This window comes from Neltuma alba, unplaced genomic scaffold (genome assembly GCF_004799145.2).
Source record: "Neltuma alba isolate B1F8T4 unplaced genomic scaffold, ASM479914v2 tig00000377_pilon, whole genome shotgun sequence".
In the NCBI taxonomy this organism is placed as follows: Eukaryota; Viridiplantae; Streptophyta; class Magnoliopsida; order Fabales; family Fabaceae; genus Neltuma; species Neltuma alba.
Window position 1 is genome coordinate 3,236 of NW_021632026.1, and position 26,162 is coordinate 29,397.

Sequence of the window (26,162 nt, forward strand, 5' to 3'; positions counted from 1 at the left end):
GCAGACTTATTCTTGAAATTTAAGTTATTTCCTTTTATTTCTATATAATAAATGATGTCTCCCATTGTCAAATAATCATTAATGAGGCATCATCCCTAGCATTTATGTCTTAGGATGCTGATTCTAGAGTGTTCTATTGTTGCTTATATATAGGTTATATTTTTTGTGATTGAATTAAGATTTAGATAAATGAGAATTGAGTTTATTTCTCTCAGTGTGAGCTTTGCTTGCATCCTTGTATTCTTGTGAGAATACTCGACAGTATCAAGGGATTGATCAACCTTGTGGTGTCTTCATGGCTAGGGTTGTAAGAGACAGGTTCTCTTAAAGTCCTACCTAGATCAACAATCCATTCGTTACTTGATTTTAGCCGGTCCGTACATCCCCCCATAGCATCAATACTCTTTGCCTTAGGGGTCTCACTTCAACACAAATTATAACTACAAGTACTAATATAAAAAGTAGCCTTAAATAAAAAAAAATTAATGAAAACCTACTTTTTCGTTTTTTTTTTTTAGAATCAGTCCCTAATAGCATGGCAATTAAATATAATATAACATAACATACTGAATGAGTACATTAGAGCTTTTAAGGCTCACCATTTAGTACGTTCTCTTGATCCTTATGAGACTGTTCACCCGAAAAATATTAAATAAATGGGATAAACACTAACGTCTCAGTAACCCTGAGTTTAACCATGTACATACAAACCATCAGACACAAGTAATCATTAACTCACTTATGTACAATTACAAAAATAATTTAAATAATCAATAACAAATAATATCACTAAAGTTCATAATGAGCATATGCATATCATGTCTAACATGCAATAGATGCTCCCTCCCTTATTGCTCCATCTAACCTTATTCTGCTAACTGGAGCCATAAGCTTATTTGTAGGCCGGCCCACACACTGAACCAACCAAAGCTACTCTAGTATTCAAGATGTACCCGGCCAAAAGTACAGAGCCCAAACCCAGACTATGGTCCCCCTCCTTCAAGAACTAAACCATGAGGTGTCACTGTCCCACATTCCCCTCTACAAACCTGGCCAAGTAAGTATTAAGGAACAAGCCCCTAAAAAGGCCAACCATTGTGCGCATAGTGGAGGCAGACCATATGGTTACTATATATCATATCGATAAATATCATAAACTCCTCAACTCAACCACTAATGCATGTCATGCATAAGCAACAATTCCAGTACATGCAAGCATGCTTGAAAGAAATAAATTACCATAAATTTTAACAACTACAATCCTAACATAAACATGCTTAACAAGAGAATCCAAATAACACATATAGTGATACAATCGTATCCCTTTATCTTTTTATAGTCTCAACAATTTACCTGCATTTAAGCAAATAGAGTTATATATATATATATATAAATCAATATACATTTGATCATGACACACACACAAGCCTTGCACACACATGGAAAAACCTAAATTACTTGGTCTTCTCAAGTTCCCAAGCAGTCAAATAGCAATTTCACAATAAAATCTCTCAATAAGAGTCTACAAGAATAACACATATACAAAAAAAAAAAATTAATTTATAACTCAACACTGACTAGAATCATCTTAAGGCTATTCTAAAGTAACTCAATTATTCTATTGTTTCACTGCTACTCTAGAGGACCCAAGATAAAAATCATTAATTTTTTGTAATTAAAATTCTATGAATATTACTACCCGTTTTTTTTCAAACAATTCTAAAGTTACTTTGAAACTTCAAAATTATTTTGAAAGATTAAAATTTCATTATAACGTCAACATTACACGCACCCACGTGTGTGTGTAAATATCTATATTAGCTATTTCAAATTAAATTGTTTCCTATTAAAAGAATATCAATTGAATATATAAATTACCTCAGGAAGATCGACATCGGAGCATGAGAAAAGTATGCATATTAATGAGTGAATGACATTCTTGTGGGTTTCTGATTGTTTCAAGACCAAAGGAAAGAAGAAAAACATGAGGAAAAAGAACGGATGGAAAGAGAGAAGGAATGATGGTGTGAAATAAGATGGAAGAGGGTTGGTATATGTGTATATTTATTGTTGAAAGGCAACCAAAATGCTGACAAAGAAAGAAGAAGATATGAACGATATATACATAATTGAGAAAGGAAAAATAATGTATTTGGTAGATACGCACACTTCTATGATCGAAAGGAAAAAAACCTTGAATTGATCAAAGAAAAAAGAATATGAAGGAAAGCAAAAGAAAGAGGAGGAGGAGGCAGTTGCAAGGGGAGGAAAGAGTTATAGCACGGTAGATCTATCTTTAGGTTCTCTTCATTAGGTTAATTGAAAATGGATGTGTGTGTATAAACAGAGACAATTATATTTATTTGTTATATATATATTTATAAAATTTTGAGTGTATTGATTTTAAAATTCTCCATTTGTGCAGATAGTATCTACTAAATTTATCTAATTCTTTTGAAAATCTTAACAATCTTCTAATTATTACCCTAATATAATATTTACTTATTTTTCATAAAATAACGTCCAAGTCTATATATATAAGTATTTGCTTCAATAATATTTTATTTGATATTTATTTTTTTACATACTAAGGGGTAAAAATTAATTTTACAACATATAAAACTTAGAAACTATAATGTATATCGTTCTTATATTTTAAATTAGACTTAATCTCTAAATTTGAAAAAAAAAAAAAAGGATGTTACAACACCGGTGGATGGTGCCAGCAAGGGATTGAGCCTTTAAAAAAAGAAGGAAAAAAAAGAAGACAAAGGGTATTTTTGTTATTTTTACTGAATTTTAAAATTTTAATTTGGAAATAACTTCCTTCTCCATCATTTCCAGCCCTTAACTTTCCAAATTGGGATATCCTAATTTCAGTCTTCTTTACTTGTCATGTTCCCTATTAATAAAGATGATTATAATGCTTTAAATATTTCTTATACTTATCTAAATTACTTAACTTTTTTAATATAATCAAATTAACTAAACAGGTTTTATATTAAGAATCAGAAGAGTATTACTTAACCCCTTATTCTTACGAATGATCCTAGTCCCATTCGTTTCTTCCTGTTTCTTTTCCCTCATTCTGTAATATATAAAACTAAAAAGCTAGCTTTATAATCCAAAGAATATGTTTTGCGGATAGTTCTCTGATTGATGCAGGCGAGACTGATTTATTCTGTGAATTAATTTAAGCCATTCTGGTTAACGTCATTGGAATAAAAACATTAACTAGGCCTAAATGACCTTTCAAGCTCAACTGGCAAAAACAAAACAAAAATGTTCAGCTTACTCATTTCTACCTCTGAAGTTCGAATACCTTCATTCTTTTAACTACTTTCAAATAATTCAATAACATTTAGCAAGGACAACAAGCAGCTTTATCTCTTTAAGTCAACTAGATGGATAGCACAACACTGCTAAACTTTAATATCTCATTCATCATAACATCTCATTCTATAATTTCTTTAAGTGCTCTTCTTGGTTTCCTTTTACATCCTTTCAGAGTTAAAGACCATCAACTCAACTTTTTTCACCTGCACTTCAAGTGGCCTTCTTTGCACACGGACAAAGTAAGCAAGCTAGTCTTTCTTGAGCAATGATGATACAAAGTTTCAGACGTAAGACTTCTTGAAAGTTTTTCCAGGCCCTCGCCAGTAGAGCGAGCACATTGTTCAATATTGATTCGGTATGGAACCAGAGTCACATCAGACACGCTTCAAATCAATCTTTTGCAAGTATAAACTGACTTAAACTTCAATGCAAGGCATTATACTAATGAAATAAAAGAGGGAAATTAGAAATGCAAAGCCAGGGTTTTTTTAATTCAAAAAACTTTTATATTATACATCTTCTGAATGATGATCATGGTAAAAACAGGAAGGTTTCGTGGTACATCATTCAGGCTTGTCAATGCTGCTTGATCTAAGCATCCAACGAGGATTCAGGGTCACCTGCACTGTGAACAGATAGATTACAACAGATAATGGTCATTGAAGAGTGAGAAGGGACCAATGCATATTAACTTCAAAAGGCATTATAAGTCGTCCTCTGTTGGGACTGAAGAGCCTTTACTTGCAGTGCTTACATGCAATGCTTTGGGAAATACAATCAAGAGATCTAGCCTCTCTCCCAAAACAAACAAAAGGATCATGATCAGCAGCCTCGTACCCTACTACTTTTAACAACATTGGAATAGCATGAATAGGAAACCAGTCACTCTTATGACAATTTTCAATCCAAATGATAAATGAAGGGTAACTTACTGATACATATCATGCCCCATTCAGGCGGCGATGAATTTTCATCTTGAAAAAGTCTGAAGCACAGAACGATTAATGGGCTGCTGCTATTGCATCATATTTGTGAAGCAGTGAGAATGAGCTCCTATTTTTGTGCAGATCCGCCTAAAATTCTTGCCTTTGCATCCTCTTAGAGATAAATGCAGCTTTATCTGATCTTCCTTCAGCCCCTAGAGCAGATACTAGTTCATCTAGACATGTCAATTCCAGATGTAAGCCTTTCCCCACCAATAAATAGCATGAACCAAAAGATTCTGAAACCTTGCTCCTTTTACAAACACCCAAAATAACAGCATTGTACAAATCAAGATCAACATTTTGATGATTTTCAATACAAAATGCCAACACTTTGCGTGCCTCTGATAGCTTCCCTCTGTGTATAAGAAATTGAACTAGTTCATCTATTTTAACACACTATCCATGCTTATAAAGCAACTCTAAAACCTCGAATGCTCTGTCCTTTAGTCCACGGCCAAAAAGTAGCTGTAAGCTCATGGCTGAAAATTTTATATTTTGTCTAATATTTTTATCTAGCATCATGACCATAAAACTGGCAGATTCGTGGATACAACCTTTTTCCAAAAGCTTTGCCAGTATAGAGTGCCAAGTCAATGTTTTGGGAAGATAGGAACTCCTTATCATTTTCTCCAATGCCTCTTTTGCAAGAAGAGGTTTCTCCTTCTGAAGAAAACCATCAATCAAAGAATCATATATCTCAACATCTGGAAGAAAATTTTGTCTCAATATCCACTTCAAAAGCTCATATGCGTCTTCATAACATCCTTCCTTACAGTGCCCCATAATCATTGTCTTGCAGGAGGGGGGCTCTTGTGTTCCCCTTTTCATTAGCTGTCTAAACACCCTCTATGCCTTCTTAGTCTTCCCATGTTTACAAAGATACTGAAACATAGGGTTATCAGCAGCAGCAAGAGGCTTAGAGCCAAAATTACTCAACAAAATTTCCTTCTCATACAACTCATCAGATAGCTTTTCTGCCATAACGTAGTCCTCTCTTTGACACAGGCTAAGCAACAGAAAACTGTATGTGGTTGAGTCTGCACCGACCTGCAAGTTTTTCATCCTCTTAAAACACCTTTACTGCCTCGTCTAAGTTTCCTGCACTGCAATGTGCATGAATTAATGTGTTGAAGGTACATGTGTCTGGACTGAATTCCCTATCCCCCATGGTTTGTTCCAAAATATCTTTTATCTTATCTAGGTTCTGGGCTTCACAAAGTCCTTTTATTAGAGTATTGTAAGTAATTTTATTTAGCTTGAGCGCTTGACAAGGCCTCATCTAATTTTTGTTGCATACAATGCCCTCCGATTAAAGTTGTACAAGTCACAACATTAGGATTCAAATTCTTACTTTTCTTACTCATACCCTTCGCTAAATCATGTGCTATTTTGACCTTTCCTGCTTTACACAAGCCATCAAGAAGTGTATTATATGTAATAATATCAGCATCACAATTGAAACGTGACATTTCATTGAAAAATCGAAACCCTCCATCAACCATGGAATTCTTACAAAACCCTCTGATCAAAATATTATATGTGCATGTGTCCGGTGCTACTCCATACGTTCTGAGCATTTCATCATAAATATCGTTTGTAATATTTGTCCGACCTATAGACAAAAGACTGTTGAATGTGATCACAGAGGGTGAAACGGCCATCGTCTTCATAGTCTGAAAAAGCTGCATTGACTCTTCAAACAACCCAGCTTGACCATAACTCCTAATTGAGCTATTAAATAATCGATCATTAAGCTTTACAGAACCATTGGATCTTAGCTCAAGTGAAAACAAAAAATTCCGAGCTACATTAAAGTTTTTGCCACAGCCCAAAATTACAAGCATTAAGAAGTATGATTGGTCATTGTGAGGGAAACCCATATCGTGTACCCACTTGAAGAATTGAAAGGCTTTGGATGAATTTGTGAGGAGGCGAAGAGTTTGAAGCACCGTGGTTTTCGACAGAGCGGGAGAAAGTGAAGATAAAGAGGATGCCAGTTCATTTGACAAAGGTTTGCTATTGATAAGCCTAGCCATGGCTTTGGCTGTTTTCGATTTGGTGGATGATTTGGGTTTATCATCTTTGCCTATTTCCGTCATCCTCGCTAGTAGTTTCGCTTTGATTCGAGCAACATTGCCTCAATTTCAAAGGGGATTATGAGAACCCACTACACTAGGCATACAAAATGGAGGAAAGGGAAAATAAAATAAAATAAAATAAAATTCTCAGTAGTGTGCCTGCGAGACGAAGAAGGCAATCAATCAATTATCAACTAATCAATCAACTATATCAACTATATTTTTTAAATCTTATAATACCCAATCCGTTTAATCAACTATCATTATCAACTATATTCTTGGAATCTTATAATATACGAATGGGTCAACTATAACCTTTACAATTTGAATATATTCAATTAATAAGATTTGAATAATATTTTAATTGAGATTTAAATTAATCAATCAATTATCAACTATCAATCAATCAATTATATTCTTAAAATCTTGTAATACCTGATTCGTTAAAAATGAGTCGAGCATGACAATATGCAGTTTGAATACATCAATCAATAACTATCATCAACTATGTTCTTAAAATTTTATAATACCCAATTCGTTTAAAAATAGATCAGGTATGATAATGTGTAATTTGAACACATTCAATTAATAAGATTTGAATAATATCTTGATTAAAATTTAAATCAACTAATTAATAATCAACTATCAACTATCAACTAATATCCTATTCGTTAAAAATAGGTTGAGTAAGACAATGTACAATTTGAACATTTTCAATAAATAAAATTTGAATAATATCTTGATTGATATTTAATTATATTGAATTAAATGGGGAGTATTATAATTAAATGAGATTTCAATTGGAGCCTCAAATAAAAAAATTAATAATTAATTTTAGATTTGAATAATATCTTAATTAGGATTTAAATATATTAAATTAAATGTAACTATTGTCTAATTATAAATCTAATCAAATACACTAGTTCATGCGATTTATAGGGAAAAATTTTTAGTTTTATCCAAATGCTGTGAAGAGTAAAAAATAATTATTCAAATGTTACACCATGTGAATTATGCACTCACATACTACCCTTCTTTGAAACCCGTTCGCCTTACGATGAATTTCTACTCTGACAATCTGTTTTCTAAAATGAAAAAGTAGAACTCCTACAGGCCATGAACGAGTTCAACTCTTTATTTTTATTTTGGCAAAAATTACAGCTAATTTCTCCAGCTTCTGTCACGTCTCCAGATTTGACTTTTGAAAAAATTATAATTGATATCCTGTCCCTTCATATCTTCTAAAACTTTATTTTCTTTTATTCTGCATCTTTTATAAATAGAAGTATGTTATGAATATTATAACATATTGATGTCCATTTCCCCTTCTTCCTCTTCCTCTCAACTTCATCATCAAACTCCCACTACTTCTACTAGGCATTAATCTTCTACTATTCCATTACCTTTCCATTAAGCCTTTAATCTTATAACTCTCCCTACTTATATTCATGTGGTTTATTGTCCACTATCTATCATTTAAGTTCCAATGTAACTTATGTGTAAGACTATGCCTATAAATAAGGCATGCCATTGTATTGTGAGGCAAGTGAAGCAAGTGAAGGAATACAATATCATTATCTCATTTTCTTGTTTACTTCTCTTCTCCAATCTAATTTCATTATTAGTTAATTTCATAACACGTTATCAGCACGAGACTCTACCATCAGAATTCATGGCTCCTAGTTGATACAAGTTGAAGTTTTGTTTGTTGAATGAAGATAGTTTGATCCAAATAGTTTGGTAAGATTTCTCTAATTTATTTAGAGGAAATGGTGGTTTTGTATATTAATCTTATTGATTCATTGGTAGCTGAATATTTTATTTATCGTATTGAGATATGAAAATTTTTATTTTTATTTCTTACTTTTCTTATATTGTTATGATCCTACTATTCTTATACTTCTTGATTTGCTATGAAGTTTATGTTCATCTATAATATTATTCTATATGATTATCATCCTCGATATTAGTAAATTATTGTCTTAGAAAGTAAAATGTTAAATATATAAATGAATAGCTAATAGCCATTGTACTCTTGATTTTGTAATTAGATGGCCAGAAGCCACATCACATTTTGATGATTATTTGATAAAAGACCATCATGTAGTTGTAACAGATGGCATAACAAGATTGTCATAATTTGATAATCTATATCAAAGTTCTAAAGAGTGATGGTTTAAAAAATTAAACAATACAAAAGAATTTCGTAGTTTTGAAAATTTTGTTATAGTCCTGAAAACTAATATTTGAGAAAAATGATGGTATGCTATTGAAAGCAAGGAATATATCCATAAGAGTGATAAAGAGTATGATCACATTGTATCAGTGGAACTGATAACTAAAAGGGCAATAATCTTAGGGCTTGACTATTGAATCATAACAGAAGAATTAGTAATAGCCTTATGATCAATATGATAAAATTATGAACAAATGTTATAATATGACCAGAAGTCATATAGACAAATATGTATCAATTCATTGAAAAGCATGTTAAAAAAATGGTTGTGGAATCAAAAAGACCATGTAATATTATGAAAATATCAAAGGTAATTATAATGCCTGAAGGTGATAAGTTGTGAAGAAAGATAGATATCCAAAGTGTATATAAAAATATAAAACATATAAGTATATGCCTAGAAGGCTATATGTATAATGTTTAATTTTTATCAGTCTTTAAATTTATTGTGATTTGTAAAAAAAAAAATTTGTTATAAGAATTTGATATTATGATATTCATAAGTGTGTGATATAAAACTAAATAGATCAAATAGACCCAAAAGTTATTAGTTATATTTTGTTTATTTATATCTTATTTATATGATCTGATTCAATATTAGTTTTGAATATTTTAAATGTCTATAGTACCTTGATTAATATTGAGAAGTTTTGAATATTAAGTCTTATTTGTACTTTATTTTTTTAAAAGTTCATTTTAAATGTTCTTCATATTTTTGTGTGTTCTCTACGTGTATTGCAAGTTAAATCTGTGATATTCATAATTATTTGTTATTATATTAATGATATATTGAAATAGAGTTGTCTTTCATATTCCTCCTAAATTATATAGTTCTTGAAGAACTAGATGTAATAGTATTAATATAGTTCTGGAAGAACTGATACTGATTTTTCTTTATGAGCAGACGAAGTATTGATGGTGGAAAATATAACCCATAGATCCACATCACAACTTTAGTTTTCCAAAAAGTGTAAATGTTATAGCATAATTAAAATAAAGTCTGTAACTATAGATGAATTAGGAAGTACTTGGACTTCCAAGTAAAAGATAGGTTATTGGCTTTAACCTATTATATGCTAGCAACTGTTTATGAAATATATGAATAAAGAAATCATGTTTAAATGACTCGATTTTAAGGGGAAGACTATTAGAATATAACTATGAGTTGATATTAGATATATTTTTCATATCAATTTCATAAATGGATATCATCAATCATATATTATATTGAAAAAAAATTTATTGTTGGTAATGAAACATGGTACAGTAAACCAGAAGTTTACTGATATATTTAGATTTATTATTGGTATGACTTGTTTGATCATCTTAAACTATATGATCAACAAATTATTAAAGATTATGTATTGATATCCATTGAAGAACCAGAAGATTCTTCCGAATAACCAACATTTTTAAGAATTCATATGTGCTAATTAATCTATAAAAAATTAATTATAAAATATCACTAGTTATGTTTTGTTTTCGAATAGTTCACTATATTTTTGGAAATATATATAGGCCCATTTAGAAGCACATAAGCGATACAAGCATTCACTATTTGATAGACGCATCTATATAAAATGGTAAGATGTGTGATTGACACTAATTTGCAACCTGAAGTTTGCAAGATTATTTAGATAAATATTTCCAGACTATGTGACTCCCAAAACTTGATTTTAAAGATGCTAGTGAATTTATATATCAAGCTTTTAATGTTGAAAAGCCTGCTTAACAAATTGATCTAGCAAAATCATTTGTTAATGCCTCTGTGAATAGCTTTATCAATATTTATGAGAACAAATTTTTTTCATTTTAGTGTTGGCATATTTGATTTAATATATTGCAGCACTTATAGATATCAAAGCAACAAAATTCTCCTAATAAAATTGGCTTTTAGTCAGAAGTCAGATATTTTTCATCTAAAAAATTGAAATGTGCAATATTTATGCCTACCAATCCACCACAATGCACATAAATGAATATTAAAAGAAAGTTGGGACATATGTGGGGTAAGAACCTCCTTCTTCTTGTTTGTCTCTAAATAGAACAAAACAATGTTCCTAAATGAAACAAATGGATTTAAGAGGCTTATACTGCATAATTAGTTGATTGTTATTCGACAAAATTTTCCTAACATGAGGGGGAGAAACTGAGTAGTTGGAAAAGAGAAAGCATTGAATGCATTATTACTATCAAATATAAATCTTCAAATATATCAGTATAGACTAGAAGTTCAATTAGTATGGACTAGAAGTTCAGCAAAATTGCATTCATGAAATGCTACAAAATATTTTACTGACCTGAATGAAAATTTTTAAATCTCTTATTCTAGCTGAAAATACTCCAATTATTATAAATATTAAGACATGCCAGAAGCATGAGAGGTTAATCGGTTCCAATATAAATATCTTGAATAAAAAGGAGCATACAACTTAGAAGTTGTATTGAGGAGGCATGTACTCTAGAAGAGTGTCAAGAGATAACTAATTGTAAAACCTCAGAAGAGGTTTAGGTACCTGAAAACGAAGAAAGAGATCTCAACAAGTTATGTCATAAAAGAAAAAATAGAACCAAAAAGATAAAGTTGTTGACAATAATTTTCATAAGAATATCATGTGATAAAAAGAGGATCTTACACATAGATCTATCATACAAAGTAGATATAGATTTGGCCAAGAAGAAAAGGAAAAGGAAAAAGATGTGATGAAACTATTATTTCGATATGTGAAAATAGGCTTGCAGTCCCAACACATGAAATATAAAACTTCTATAGAATATATGTACATTTATGTGAAAATATAGATTTTCACAAATAATTATGATGAGACATATTACTTTGTAGTGGATATAATTTAAAATATTTGAATAGTCTGGCAGTTATGAAATGTGCCTGTTAGATATTATTATGACCCATGGATGAGGATCATTAATAGTGAAATTTACATAATAATCCTTAAAGGATCAAAAATATGCCAGGAGCATATATAAGAAAATCTTTTAGTATATAAAATATTATGAAGATTAAAATAATTTCAGTATGTATGATCCTTTTTATAGTTTTGAATCAAAATATATGAAATTTCCTGAAGGATTTCACTTGCCAGAAACATACAATCCAAGTTCTTGAGAACAATATTTAATTAAGTTAAGTAAGTTGCCAGAAGCAATCAGGACGTATGTGGTATAACTGATTAAGTAAATATCGGTTGAAGAAATGATATAAAAATAATCTAATTCACCCATGTATTTCTATGAAAAACTTTTTAAAATGGGTATGTTATAATTTTAGTTTGTATTGATGACATAAATATCATCAGAACTCCTGAAGAGCTCATAAAAGTTATATATTGTTTACAAGAAAGAATTTGAAATGAAAGATTTAGAAAGAACAAAGTTTTATCTCGGATTGCAAATTGAATGCATTAGAAATAAAGATTTTTGTGTATCAAATAATTGATATAAGAAAGATCTTAAAGTGTTTTTATATGGATAAATCACATCCATTATATACTTTGATAGTTGTGAGATTTGTAGAGGTAAATAAAGAATTTTTTAGATTTTGAGAATGTGATGAATAACTATTTAGTCCAGAAGTACCATATGTTAGTACAGTTGATGCATTTATATATCTTGCTAGTTACATATGACTTGATATATCATTTGTTGTTAACTTACTAGTAATATATAGTTCTTCACCAATACAAAGACACTAAAATAGAGGTTGTGAATTCCTTTTTGATCCACATGTTGGTAATTCCAGATAAAGTATTTCATAATATTCAAAAGATAGTAAAATATATATCTAGCAAATCTGTTCAAATAAAAATCTAACAGATTTGTTCACCAAGTCACTTCCTATTACAATATTTGAAAAGTTTATTCATGATATCGGATGTCACAGACTCAGGGATATCAATTGATGTTATCAAGAGGGGGAGTTAATACATGCTGTACTTTTTGTTCCTTGTCTATGGTTTTTTCCCACTGGGTTTTCCTAACAAGGTTTTTAATGAGGCAGCACCAAATAGTATATCAATGAATGTGTACTCTTTTTCTTCTACTAGGCTTTTGTCCCATAGGGTTTTTCTTAGTTGAAATTTTTTAATGAGGCACATATCTTATATAATGGATATCCAAAGGGGAGTGTTATGAATATTATAACATGTGGATGTCCATCTCCTTTTCTTCCTCTTCCTCTTCCTCTTCCTCTCAACTTCATCATCAAACTCCCACTACTTCCACTAGGCATAATTTTCCATTGGGCATTAATCTTCCACTACTCCATTATCTTTCCATTATGCCTTTAATCTTGTAACTCCCCCTACTCATATTCATGTGGTTTATTGTCCACTATCTATCATTTAAGTACCAATGTAACTTATGTGTAAGACTATGCCTATAAATAAGGCATGCCATTGTATTATGAGGCAAGTGAAGCAAATGAAGGAATACAATATCATTTTCTTATTTTCTTGTTTACTTCTCTTCTCCAATCTAGTTTCATTGTTAGTTAATTTCATAACAAAGTAGATTTTTGTAGAAAAATTACTTTTTATCTTAATACTTAAATTTAGGAGAAAATATGTAACTAAATTAAATAAATATAAAATATTTACCAATCTTCTATAATATATCTAAATCAACACATATTTAATTATAAAATATACACTTATCAATTTTTATCTTTATTATCCCAAAGATATTAATTTTCTTATTTTTCTTCAATACCCATCCTTATCTATTTCCCTTTTTTTTTTTCCTTTTATTGTTTGAGGTGACATGAAGCTCTCACTATGAAAGAAGGCTCAATCTTTTATAGTAACTTTTACTTTTATGTGATTAAAATAATAATTAAGAAATATCACTTAATAAATTGATTAGTTTTCAGTATTTGTTTATTAAATTAATTTAAGTGATTTTGTATACATAAAGTTTTCAATATTTTTATTTAAAAACTATTTCATAAATTTATGAAGCTATTAAACTTTTTTTTTTCAATAATACTCTTGATTTAAATATTGCTGAATAATTAGCATAAATATAGAAATTAATAAGTATATATTTTATGATTAATATGTGTGGATATGGATACATTAAAAAAACTCATAAATATTTAATATTATTTAATTTATTTATATATTTTCTTCTAAATTTAAGTATCAAGATAAAAAGTCATTTTTCCGCATAAATCTACTTATATTTAAACTATCTAGAAGAAAAAGTAGAATAAAAGAAGAATGAAGTAGTAGAAGATATGAAGGGACGGGATATCAATTATAATAATTCCTCCAAAATTCAAAAGTCATGGACACGGGACAGAAGATGAAGAAATGGGATACTTAGCTGTAATTTTTGCCAAAAATAAAAATGCAAAGAGTTTGAACTCGTTGGCATTTTCCACCTTTTATTTTAAAAGACAGATAGTCAGAGTGAAAGCTCATCATGGGATGAACAAGTTTAAAAAAAATGCAGCATATGAGTAAATAGTTCACAAAATATAGCATTTGATTAATTATTTTTACTGTTTACAGCATTTAGCAGCATCGAAGACGGCGACGAGGTAATGCTTTGCGAATACTACTGATGAACGGCTACGAGACTGCAAAACGAAGGCCATCAAACTTGCTGCTTCAGTCCCTTTCGGCAAATTACTTCAAAATTTTCACCCACTTCAGTTCGTCCAAAGTTACACTACCTGGCCTTTCCCCCCCTCGTACGCAACCCAAATTTAGATGAGGGTAAGGGTATTTTTTTTGGTCAATTTCACACTTCATGACAAACTGAAAAATAAATTTAACAAAATCATTCCCTCCAAATATGACTTCATACCAAATATAATTTTAAAGTCTCAATCCCAGTTTCAATCTTCCGTCCCAATCCATCAGAATTCAGGCTTAGGTACCCACCATGTTATATGCAATAAGCATGCATAATATTTAACAAGGTTCTGAAAATTGGGATGGTTCAAGACTTAATTAACCGGTTTGATCGATGGTTTGATGGATTGTGATTAAAATAATATAATTCAATTAAAAATATCCAAAACTATCCCAAAAACAAATTAATTTAATATATTACATAGCAGCTAATGTAAAATACACAACAAACCAGAGTTGATCATTATTTTTACCCCACCTACGCACGACCGGTTCTTTTTACTTTTGGCTATCAGTGAATGCAGTTGAAGAATACTCTATCACAGAGCAGAGGTTCACTCCGATCTTATATTTAAAGTTCATATATCGAAATTATTAAGAAGGGAGAGCCTACCTGGGAGAAGCCACACAAAGAGGGAAATTGAAGATTGAACTCTGAAGTCTCTGATTCTCTGCAAATTGACAGAGTTAATTACCCGAGCTACACGATAGGCAGCAGACTGCGAAGCACGAGGATCAAAAAACGGATAAGGAGCACGAGGATCACGATAGTGACAGGGTGGGTTTGGGGGTTCAGGGAGACGCAAATGGGGTGAGGGTGAGGACAGAAGTAAAGCAGTCAGTGAAGGAATTGCGAATCAGAGGATACAAGGTAGGACGTATGAGAAGAGTAAGAATGTCATTTAAATTTGTTAATATGATATTTTAAAAAAAAATTCTAATTATCTTTTTTAGTTTCTTCCTTCGCTCTATTGTTATTGAGAGAATATTAATAGAATTAATGTGAAAAAAATTCATAAGCATGTAAAATAGATGTTATACTTCTCCGGTTCTAAATATAAGACTCTTATACACGTGTCTTATATTTAGGACCGGAAGAGTATATAATACCAATACCAACTTTCAAATTAAGTCTTACATTAAAAACAAAACAAGTAATAAGAGGCAAACCCATGTTGTTTCCTCGTTTGCCAGACTGAAAAATATAATTGGAGTCAAAGTAATGTCAAGTTTAAGATTTATTTATATTATTCCTCGTCAGATTATTATTTTGCTGCTAGATTTTATAGCCAGCGTGAGTGGTTGATGTACACTTGTTTAAGACTCGTAGGAGAAATATTTATTTAGTGCAAGGTTTTACAATTTCATGATTTTATATGTTTTGATAAATATATAACTTTTTCTTTAAATAATTGTTCATTAAGAACTAATCTGCTATGATACCAGAAATGTATCTAAGTAGCACTATATTATTCCCATACTAACCAAATACACTCGTACAGACTCTCATGACTGGAGCTTATACATATTTGACCTCACAAATACACATCAAGTAAATAAGACAAGAAGAAACGAAGTCATGATATCTCTTTTGTTCTGGCAAAACCAACAGAAGAAAGTACAAAATTTTTTCCAAGAATGGACTGTCCCAGATGCTAAGCAGTTTCACTTGTATCAAACTCCTCATTGGAGAAAACTTCAAGCAACATGCAAGTTTAGAGCAGCCAGCTAGATTTAGGACTTCCAACGAGTTCAGACAAAACATGGAATTAGGGATACTGACAAGATTGATGCAACCTTTCAAGTTCAAGAATCTGAGCTTTGGAAGTTGAGCAACAGATGGATCAAGTTGCAACAATCCAGTACATCCTTCGAGCTCTAGCTTCTCAAGATTTGGAACCCCACCAAAATCTGGCGTCTTTGTCAAAGCTTTGGAGCCACTTAGATTCAGTTTTCTCAAAGTAGGGAGCATCTGTGAATAGAGAATATATAGTACTTTTTGTATTAAAACAAGACACTTGGGGGATATTTAACAACAGGTAAAAGGTATCTATATTTGTTTAGGAGTTTGATTGAATAATTTCTAGTCATTTAAATATTTAAAAACTAAAAGAAGAACATGAACATACCATTCTGCCCTTCCACACTTCTGTCATGTTGCTTTCAGCCATAATCAGTTGAACAAGTGTGTCAGATTGAAAACCCGATGGCAAAGAAGTGAAAGGATATTGATGCCACGAAACATATCGCAACTTGCTTGAAAGATTACTAAGGGTTCCAGAAAATTCCACGTTATGGAATATCAGCAATCTGAGGTTGATCATATCTGATAAAGCATCAACCCTCAATGAGGCCATTTTTGGCTCTTCCAAATCCAAGGCTATAGCTTCAACTTTTTCCACCATCTGGGATTATAAATGCATTTGTATATAGAGATGCTGAAATGTCAGATTATTACTGTAACTTCTCATTTTGTAATGGAGTGCTAAAAAGGGTTATCAAAACCTACCCATGTGTATCTATATCTCTCAAAAACAGCGTTGACGTGAACTGGCAGAGCCTCAACTTTCATCACCTGGGAGTATAAATGCATTTGTACACAGAAATAATGAAATGTTAGATTATCATTTTAACTTTTCATATTGTCATGTGCTAAAAAAGGCTATCAAAACTTGCCCGTTCGTATCTCTCTCTCTTAATATCAGATTCGCTGTCATTTGACCAAGCTTCAACATTTTCCGTCACCTGGGAGTATAAACGCATTTGTACACAGAAATAATGAAACGTTAGATTATTATTTTAACTTTTCATATTGTCATGTGCTAAAAGGGCTATCAAAACTTGCCCACGGGTATCTCTCTCTCTCAATATCAGATTCGCTGTCATCTGGCTGAGCTTCAACTTTTTCCATCACCTGGGAGTATAAACGCATTTGTACACAGAAATGATGAAATGTTAGATTATTATTTTAACTTTTCATTTTGTCACGTGCTAAGAAGGGCTATCAAAACTTGCCCATGCGTGTCTCTCTCTCTCAATATCAGATTCCTTGTCATCTGGCTGAGCTTCAACATTTTCCATCCCCAGGGAGTATAAACGCATCTGTACACAGAAATACTGAAATGTTAGATTATTATTTTAACTTTTCATGTTGTCATGTGCTAAAAAGGGCTATCAAAACTTGCCCATGCGTGTCTCTCTGTCTCAATATCAGATTCGCTGTCATCTGGCTGAGCTTCAACATTTTCCATCCCCTGGGAGTATAAACGCATCTGTACACAGAAATAATGAAATGTTAGATTATTATTTTAACTTTTCATGTTGTCATGTGCTAAAAAGGGCTATCAAAACTTGCCCATGTGTATCTCTCTCTCTCAATATCAGATTCACTGTCATCTGGCTGAGCTTCAACATTTTCCATCAGCTGGGAGTATAAACGCATTTGTGCACAGAAATAATGAAATGTTAGATTATTGTTTTAACTTTTCATGTTGTCATGTGCTAAAAAGAGCTATCAAAACTTGCCCATGTGTATCTCTCTCTCTCAATGTCAGATTCGCTGTCATCTGGCTGAGCTTCATCATTTTCCATCACCTGGGAGTATAAACGCATTTGTGCACAGAAATAATGAAATGTTAGATTATTGTTTTAACCTTTCATGTTGTCATGTGCCAAAAAGGGCTATCAAAACTTGCCCATGTCTCTCTCTCTCTCCCCATATCAGATTCACTATCATCTGGCTGAGCTTCAACATTTTCCATCACCTGGGAGTATAAACGCATTTGTACATAGAAATAATAAAATGTTAGATTATTATTTTAACTTTTCATAATGTAATGTGCTAAAAAGGGGTATCAAAACTTACCATGTTTCTTTTCTTCTCCATAACAGATTTAATGTCACTATAAAGGTATAATCGGCTTTGTTGATACGGATATTGCTGTCGAATAATATCTCGCCCCATTGCTTGCAGCATACTATGCATTTGTATCCTCTCATTTGCAATTGTGATGACCGACTTCTGAAAAAGAATTTCTACATCAACAGAGCAATCGATGCAATCATGTAAAATTTCCTTCACACAGTTAATGTCCTTCCCAACAAAGAAGCATGCTATGTCCAAAAACATTTCCTTACTCATGTCATCGAGTTCGTCAAAACTTTTTCTAAGCACCCTTGTGATCTCATAGGGAGGAATAATTTCTTCCCTATCCAGGAAACTTCTCCATTCTGCAACGCCTTTTCCAAAAAAGGATGAACCCAATATTTCAATTGCTAATGGAAGGCCATTAGCATATTCCAACACCCTATATATCATCCCTTCGAAATCATCAATCGGATATCCCCCTAGAAAAGCTTTAGAACAAAATAGTTTGAAACCTTCGTCCCTGGACAAGAGTTTAGGTCTATAAATGGTATTAACCTCATATTTTTGAAGGACTTGTTCATCTCTAGTTGTTATAATGATTCTACTGTCCCCGCCAAAACAATTGGATTTTTCAACTAAGTTCAACTCCTGTAGATGTTGTACAAGATCAACACCATCAAGAACTATAAGAAACTTGTGCTTTCTTAGCCTTTCCCCTAGTAAGAACTCTTTGTCTAGAAAATCCTTCATCTCTGAATTTTCTGTCCTCAAATGTCTATGCAGAAGTTCTTGTAGGGTTATGTCACCATGCTTTAAACGTCCACTCAGATTGGGAAGGAAACAAAAGGCATCAAAAAGGTGAAAGGTCTTAAGATATAAAACAGTAGCAATAGAAGATTTCCCCAATCCACTCATACCACAAATGCCAACAACTCGAACTTCATCATCTGCATTCAAATCCAAAAGCTTTTCTACTTCTTCCACTTGAGATTGCATCCCAACAAATCCGAAGAAGTCATAAAATAGTTTATCTATTTTAGACTTGACTTCTTTAACAGTTTTTGGAATAACCTGTAACCCTGAGCTGAAAAAGAGAAAGTGGAACGCCCAATCAATCAAATTTGTTTCCTCTTAAAGATCCTCTGCTATAATTGGTGTGTGGCTTTTATCAAGACAACTTAGAAGTGACATCTAAAATTTTTAAAGTAGATATATATACACAAATTATATAATATCCATATTGCATCTGGAGTTGAGGTCTGCTAGTAAAACAGTTTGTTGTTTCTGATATATGTGTATATATATATATATACTCTCCTCCTATCCTTAATATATGACCTAATTGTTAAGTTGATTTTAATCCTAAATATAAAACCTATTTCTCATATTTATCAATTTTTCCTAAATTATCCCTATAAATACTCTCTCAACCATAATCAAATAGAAGAGAGAGGGAGGATATTATGGTATTTTAGGAAAAATATGTCATATTTTTTTTTATAATTAACTAACTTACCTAAATTTTTTAATCTAATTAAATTGGTTAAATAGGTCTTATATTAAGGATCAGAGGAGTATATAAGAGTGTGTGTAGATATATATATATAGAGAGAGAGAGAGAGTAAAATTACGTACTCATTCCGCACTTGCCAGCCAGGGGAACTGGCCACTTGTTCGATATCTTCCCATTGGGTTATCTCAAATGAATCTTGTGTGCATGCTTGTTGAATATGTTGAGGAAAGGATTTTGGATCCACATCGTAAAAAACTGCTATAACCCTATCTGATGCACTCCAGCGCCCAGAGACACGGAACCCTCGTTTCAGAGCTTGCCTCCATCTGTTCACCTTGTCTATGTCTGCTTCGCACATTTCTTGTCGTTCAGCATCGACAGCGTACAATGGATGCGCAAAAACTGATGATGATGAGTCCGCACAAGACAATTGAGATTCATCCTGAGAAAGAATGATGCGCAAAACCTGTGACAGTTCCTTTAAACACCAACATGAAGAAGCATAGTTCTTGGAGAAGACAACAATCCAAATCCACGACTCACGAATTGCTTGAAGAAGGTGAGGTGGAAGATTGGAGCCCGGCGTTTCAAGCTTCTTATCATCTCCAAAGATTCTGAAGCCTTCTGCTTTCAGAGCAGCCAAAAGGCTATGCATGAATTTACGAGTCTCTTCATCACCTCTAAAGCTGATATATACATGACTCGGTTTCAACGATGAGGAGCTGCTCTCCAAATACTCCATGGAATAGAAATCGTTATCATCACCCTGTAAGTAGTCAACAATAGAAGCAACAAGCAAGTCATAACCGACATGAAAGCTCCATGCAAATAGGAGGTAGCGACTGGACCCTGCTTGTGACATCAGGTAAACCCATTACATTCCACACTTAGCTATAAACCCTTCGATATATATTTATAATCATTAGTTACCATAGGTTACAGTCTAAAGCTTTATGCCTAATCAATGGTGCATGTCTGGGAGAACTTTGAAAACGAAAGTTAGGATTTTCCCCAAATCATAATTTCAAAAGCAGAGGACGACTGGGGATGAATTCTTAAAGTACAGTAATAGCTTCCCAAATCAACACTGAAAAAAAAAGGGGTTAAATAGCTATGTTTTGAGGGCCTATTCCCCCACTCAAATTATCTACACAAGATTCAATTAGGTCCTATTTTGTGAGTCAAAATCAACATTTTAATGCCGTCTATAACACCTTAGCAAATTTAACACCGTTATACCTCTAAATTCTAAAACATTAAATTTTAGAGACCAAAATCACCGATTTGCAATTTGATGAACCCAAACTGAAATAGGAACAAATTTTAGTAACCAAAAATTATATTACCCTGATTTTTAGTTCTCATATTGTCATTTGTCCCGGAATATTATATTGTTACTAATCATAGTCGGCTTTGTTGGTATTTTTTTATTTAGAAATTCCAACTTATACAAAATGCACTAAGATTAGATTACTCGAAGCACGCTATGTCATGCCATAGGCATGCCTAATATATAGCAAGGTTCTCAATGGGGAATGTTCGAGAGTCTCCGGTAAGATCGGCAAGGATTAAAATAATATAATATAATTAAAAATATTATTTATCTGCTAATGTATACCGGTACTGAATATAAATATAAGCCCCATTTTGTGTGGGGTAATACATAACAGACCAGAGTTAATCATTATTTTCACCTCTGGCAATGAGTGAATGCAGCTGAAGAATACTCCATCACAGATCAGAGGTTCAGTCACATCTTACGTTTACAGTTTAAAAATCGAAATTATTAAGAAGGGAGAGCTTACCTGGAAGAGGGAGCTCTCTGCAAATTGGTGGAGTTCGCCGAGCTACGCGACAGACGGCGGACTGAGGATCACAAAGCAGCGATGAAGGACGGCGACGGGTTGAGGAGCACGAGGACCAAGATGGCGACAGGCCAAGGAGAACGTCAACCAGTCAAGGAAAAAGGTAGTGAGGGGATCCATCTGACATTTGCCTGGCCCGTTTCCGCGTTTGCCAGATTAATTAATGGTGTTTGGATAAATCCAAAATTATTTTTTAAAAACTTTTTTGTATATTTATTTTAAATATATCATAAAAATATTTTTAAGACTATAATTTTATTTTTATTCAGACACCATCTAAAAGGTATAATTCGAATCCATGTTGTGACAAAAAAAGAAATTGTTTGGAGGTTAAAATGCATCACCAACGCAGACTATTTTCTTAAATATATCTAACATCTTGAAAATATTTTGTAATATATTTGGTATCTTAAAATATTTTTTAGGTATGTCTGACATTTTAAAACATTTTTTATTTGATATTAGATGTACCAAAAAATATTTTGGGACATTAAATACATAAAATATTTTAAAATACTAGATACATAAAAAAACTTCAAAATATTGTATATACTTAAAAAGTATTTTAAAATATTAAATACATAATAAAATATTTTAAGATACAGAATATAATATGCCCCGGACGCAAACGCACTTTAACTCTTGTTTCACCCACGCCTCGTAAGATTTTCAACTTGCCTTCGCTTTACTAGATTATACACACACATACGCGCGCGTATACAAACACTCTTCTAATTTTTAATATAAAATCTAATTGTTAAATTAATTTTTATCTTAAATATAAGATTTATTTATCATACTTATCAAATTATTTCTAAGTTACCCCTATAGATTTCCCCTAACCATAATCAAGTAGAAAATAGAGAGAGAAGATATTAAGGAAAATGATTATGGTGTTTTAGAAAAAAACATATTATATTTATTATAATTAATTAATTTATTTAATTTGTTTAATCTAATCAAATTAGTTAAATATGTCTTATATTAAGAATTTTTTTTTTATATTCCAGGTTAAGCGTGAATTAGGTTGGGTATATTAATATACTCCCCTCAATTCTCTTGGAAGTATGTGGTTTGGAATGGCTACGCATTATCAAAACATTTAATTATTATTCATATGGTACATGAATAACAAAGAACGATTGAAATTTTCGTAAGATGATACTTAAAATTTTTGTTAGGAACAAAGTTTATGACGCAATATGATATTTTTTGACCAGAACACAGTATGATATTAACCAGATTAATTTTTTAAAAAGATTTCATTTCAATTGAAGTAATTAAAAAATATTTATTTAATTTCAAATGCATGAATATTACTTTTTATAATTAAAAGCTTTTATTCGTTCGACAATAAAATTCAAAATTATCAATAATTAAATTATTCTAATTTATTTATTTCCAGTATTAAAAATCATTATTATACTATTTTCCCTGTGTACGAATGATTATATGGGAACCATTTTTTCACGAAAAAACTGAAGCATTTTTTTTTAAAGTGTGTGTGTTTTTTTTTTAAAAGAAAAACACCTTGCATGCATAAGAATATGTGAACAAATTTCCTTTAAAAAAGTGTGACCCAAAGGCTGTCTCAAAAGCTCATAAAAATTTAAGGGTTGATACAATTTTTGTTCACTTTAGACCTGCCTTTATTTTAATTTGCACCTCCCAAAATTTAAATCATATGTTTTTTTTGGGTTTTTTAAGTTTCTTCTTGTTTAAAATATTGGTCATTATAATTCAATAATAATCTGGAATATTTTACCCCTTTAAAGGATAAAAAGTTATGGTTTGAAATCTAAGAGACCAAAATCAAAATAAGAGCAAATTTGAAGGATAAAAAATTATATTAACCCAAAATTCAATAACTATTATTGAAGGCACATTGCAAAATTCTGAGATCATCTAAAGAATCTTAAAGCCTGATTGCAGACATATTATACAAAAGTGTCAAGTCTGACTATTATCATACGACACGCAAACGCGCTTGAAGAAATTATAAAAGTACTATAGAAATCCCTCTTGAGATCTTTTCAGGGCAAGCTCAAAGATATTTCCTCCTTGATGACCCTCTTATTCAAAATCTTGCCCCATCGCATGAATCGGTGAAAAAGGCTTTAGATGGTGATTAGTTTTGCAAATTTTGTGTGTGTTAACTTACAGTCCTCAATGCACGTTTTGCTCGGTTACGGATTGAGGAGTTTTGTTAAAAAGAAAAAAGAAAAGGCCTTAATATAAGATCTAATCATCGAGTTGACCTTGATCTTACATATAAGACTTATTTCTTATATCAAACAATTTTTCTTAAGTTATCCATGTTGATACTCCTTCAACCATAATCAAATAGAAAAGGAAAGAAATATATTAATAAAGATGATTATAGTACTTTAGGGAAAAAAACATGTGATTTCTTATAATTAACTGAATTACCTAACTTACTTAATATAATCAAATTAGTTAAATCGATTTTATATTAAGAGATATGGCTTCTCTTGCTTTAGGCATAGCAGGACCCCAGCGGGAGGCTCACATGACGGGTTATTAGCTTAGTGGTAGGGCATGCCTCTGATAATCACGTCATTGCACCTAGACTATGAGGCCTCTCACTCCATAGACAGTTTAATGTGCTTATGATCCTGAGATGTGGATCATCCAAGGCACATTGGCATGAGTATTGTTTAACCCCTTATTTTTACAAATGATCCTAGTCCAAATCGTTTCTTCGTTTCTTCTTGTTTTTTTCTTCACCTCCTTCTGTAATATTAAAAACTAAAAAGCTAGTTCTATAATCCAAAGAATATGTTTTGCGGATAGTTCTCTGATAGATGCAGGCAAGCCTGATTTATTCTGTGAATTAATTCAAGCCACTTTGGTTAACGTCATTGGAATAAAAACGTTAACTTAGCCTGAATGACCTTTCAAGCTTAACTAGGGGGAAAAAAATGTTCAGCTTACTTATTTCCACTCCCTTCATCTCTTATTATAAGATCCTTTTAATTAAATTGTGCAGTTTAAGAAAACAGTTAAAAGCAATTGATATGTAGCAAATGCAATTTTTTTTGAAATATCTTATATATAAACGGGTAAAATAGTAGGATAAATAAAGAAAGAGAATGTATCAAATGTATTAACCCAACTAGATGGATAGCACAGCTAGATGGAGTACTTTTGAAGTTCGAATGCCTTCATTCTTTTAACTACTTTCAAATAATTCATTAACATTTAACTAGAAGAACAAGCAGCTTTATCCCATTAGGTCAACTGGATGGATACCACAACGCTAATAAACTTTAATATCTCATTCATCATAACATCTCATTCTATAATTTCTTTAAGTGCTCTTCTTAGTTTCCTTTTACGTCCTTTCACAGAGTTAAAAGACCATCAACTCAACTCTTCTCCACCCGCACTTCAAGTGCCCTTCTTTGCACGCGAACAAAGTGAGCAAGCTAGTCTTTCCTGAACAATGATCATACAAAGTTTCAGGTGTAAGACCTCTTGAAAGTTTTTACAGGCCCCCGCCACTAGCCTGCCCACATTATTCAATATTGATTCAGTATTGAACCAGAGTCACATCAGACACACTTCAAATCAATCTTTTGCAGATATAAATTGACTTCAAACTTCAACGCAAGGCATTATACTAATGAAATAAAAGAGGGAAACTAGAAATGCAAAGCCAGAGTTTTTTTAATTCAAAAAACTTACATTATACATCCTCTGAAAGATGATCATGGCAAAACCAGGACGGTTTCGGAGTACATCACTCAGGTTTGTCAATGCTGCTTGATCTGAAGCATCCAACGAGGATTCAGGGTCACCTGCACTGTGAACTTGACCTTGATTTCCTTGTAGCAATTAGGAGATAGATTACAACAGATAATGGTCATTGAAAGGTGAGAAGGGACCAATGCATATTAACTTCAAAAGGAATTATAAGTCGTTCTCTGTTGGGACTGAAGAGCCATTACGTGTTAACTACTGGCATGTTGGCCAAAAAAAAGAAAAAGGAAAAAAGAAAAGAAAACTGGTATATAAACATTTCAACCCTCATACGGAAACAAAGGAAGAAAGCTTCTTTGCATTTGACTTCTCTTAGAAGGTTATAATGATGAATATTAGTGTTAGACCTAAACTGCCTTCAACGCATCAATCAATTTAAACATGTACACTAAGAAACGCAAGACCCTGCTTCTAAACTTGCCGTAATTTAGCAGTCATAGTAAATATGAGAGTTACACTGATCTCCTTAATAGTGATACGTTTAAATCAACCAAGTTATAGTATTGGTTTTCCAAAGCACATAACATAAAGGCATCTTTTTAGGTATTTGTAATTAGGATTTTCAATAAATTTATGAAAGTGAGAGTCAAGGATGTAGCGTACAGTTAGAAAAACACGTCCATGATCTTTTTTTTTTTTTATTGAAAAACCTAAAACGCAAATTATCCAAAGCATTGCATGTAAGCTTTGTCTTCTTCTAAATATCAACATCATATGGCAGTAAAATCCAGTTCTTTGGGAAATACAATCAATCTAGCGTCTCTTGCCAAAACAAATAAAAGGATCAGCAGCCTCGGACTCCACTATTTTTAACAACATTAGAATAGAATGAATAGGAAA

At 32.0% G+C, this 26,162-nt stretch overlaps 2 protein-coding genes and 1 pseudogene across 2 annotated transcripts; all 3 read right to left on the minus strand.

Moving 5' to 3' along the window:
- Nucleotides 1-4,409: 4,409 nt before the first annotated feature.
- Nucleotides 4,410-5,303, minus strand: LOC114728433 (pentatricopeptide repeat-containing protein At1g02060, chloroplastic-like; annotated as a pseudogene).
- Nucleotides 5,304-5,569: 266 nt separating this feature from the next.
- On the minus strand, nt 5,570-6,421 carry LOC114728531 (pentatricopeptide repeat-containing protein At1g02060, chloroplastic-like). Its single transcript, XM_028915473.1, has one exon. The coding sequence runs from the start codon at nt 6,419-6,421 to the stop codon at nt 5,570-5,572; it is 852 nt and encodes a 283-aa protein (XP_028771306.1).
- A 7,733-nt stretch (nt 6,422-14,154) lies between these two features.
- Nucleotides 14,155-21,579, minus strand: LOC114728625 (disease resistance-like protein DSC1). Its single transcript, XM_028915579.1, has 17 exons — nt 21,480-21,579; nt 19,797-20,440; nt 18,431-19,245; nt 18,159-18,328; nt 17,989-18,057; nt 17,819-17,887; nt 17,649-17,717; nt 17,479-17,565; nt 17,309-17,395; nt 17,139-17,207; nt 16,970-17,038; nt 16,803-16,868; nt 16,423-16,698; nt 15,819-16,265; nt 15,432-15,488; nt 14,907-15,012; nt 14,155-14,273 (listed from the first exon to the last, which is right to left on the minus strand). The coding sequence occupies exons 2-17, from the start codon at nt 20,414-20,416 to the stop codon at nt 14,155-14,157; spliced, it is 3,195 nt and encodes a 1,064-aa protein (XP_028771412.1). The 5' UTR covers nt 20,417-20,440; nt 21,480-21,579.
- Nucleotides 21,580-26,162: the final 4,583 nt, after the last annotated feature.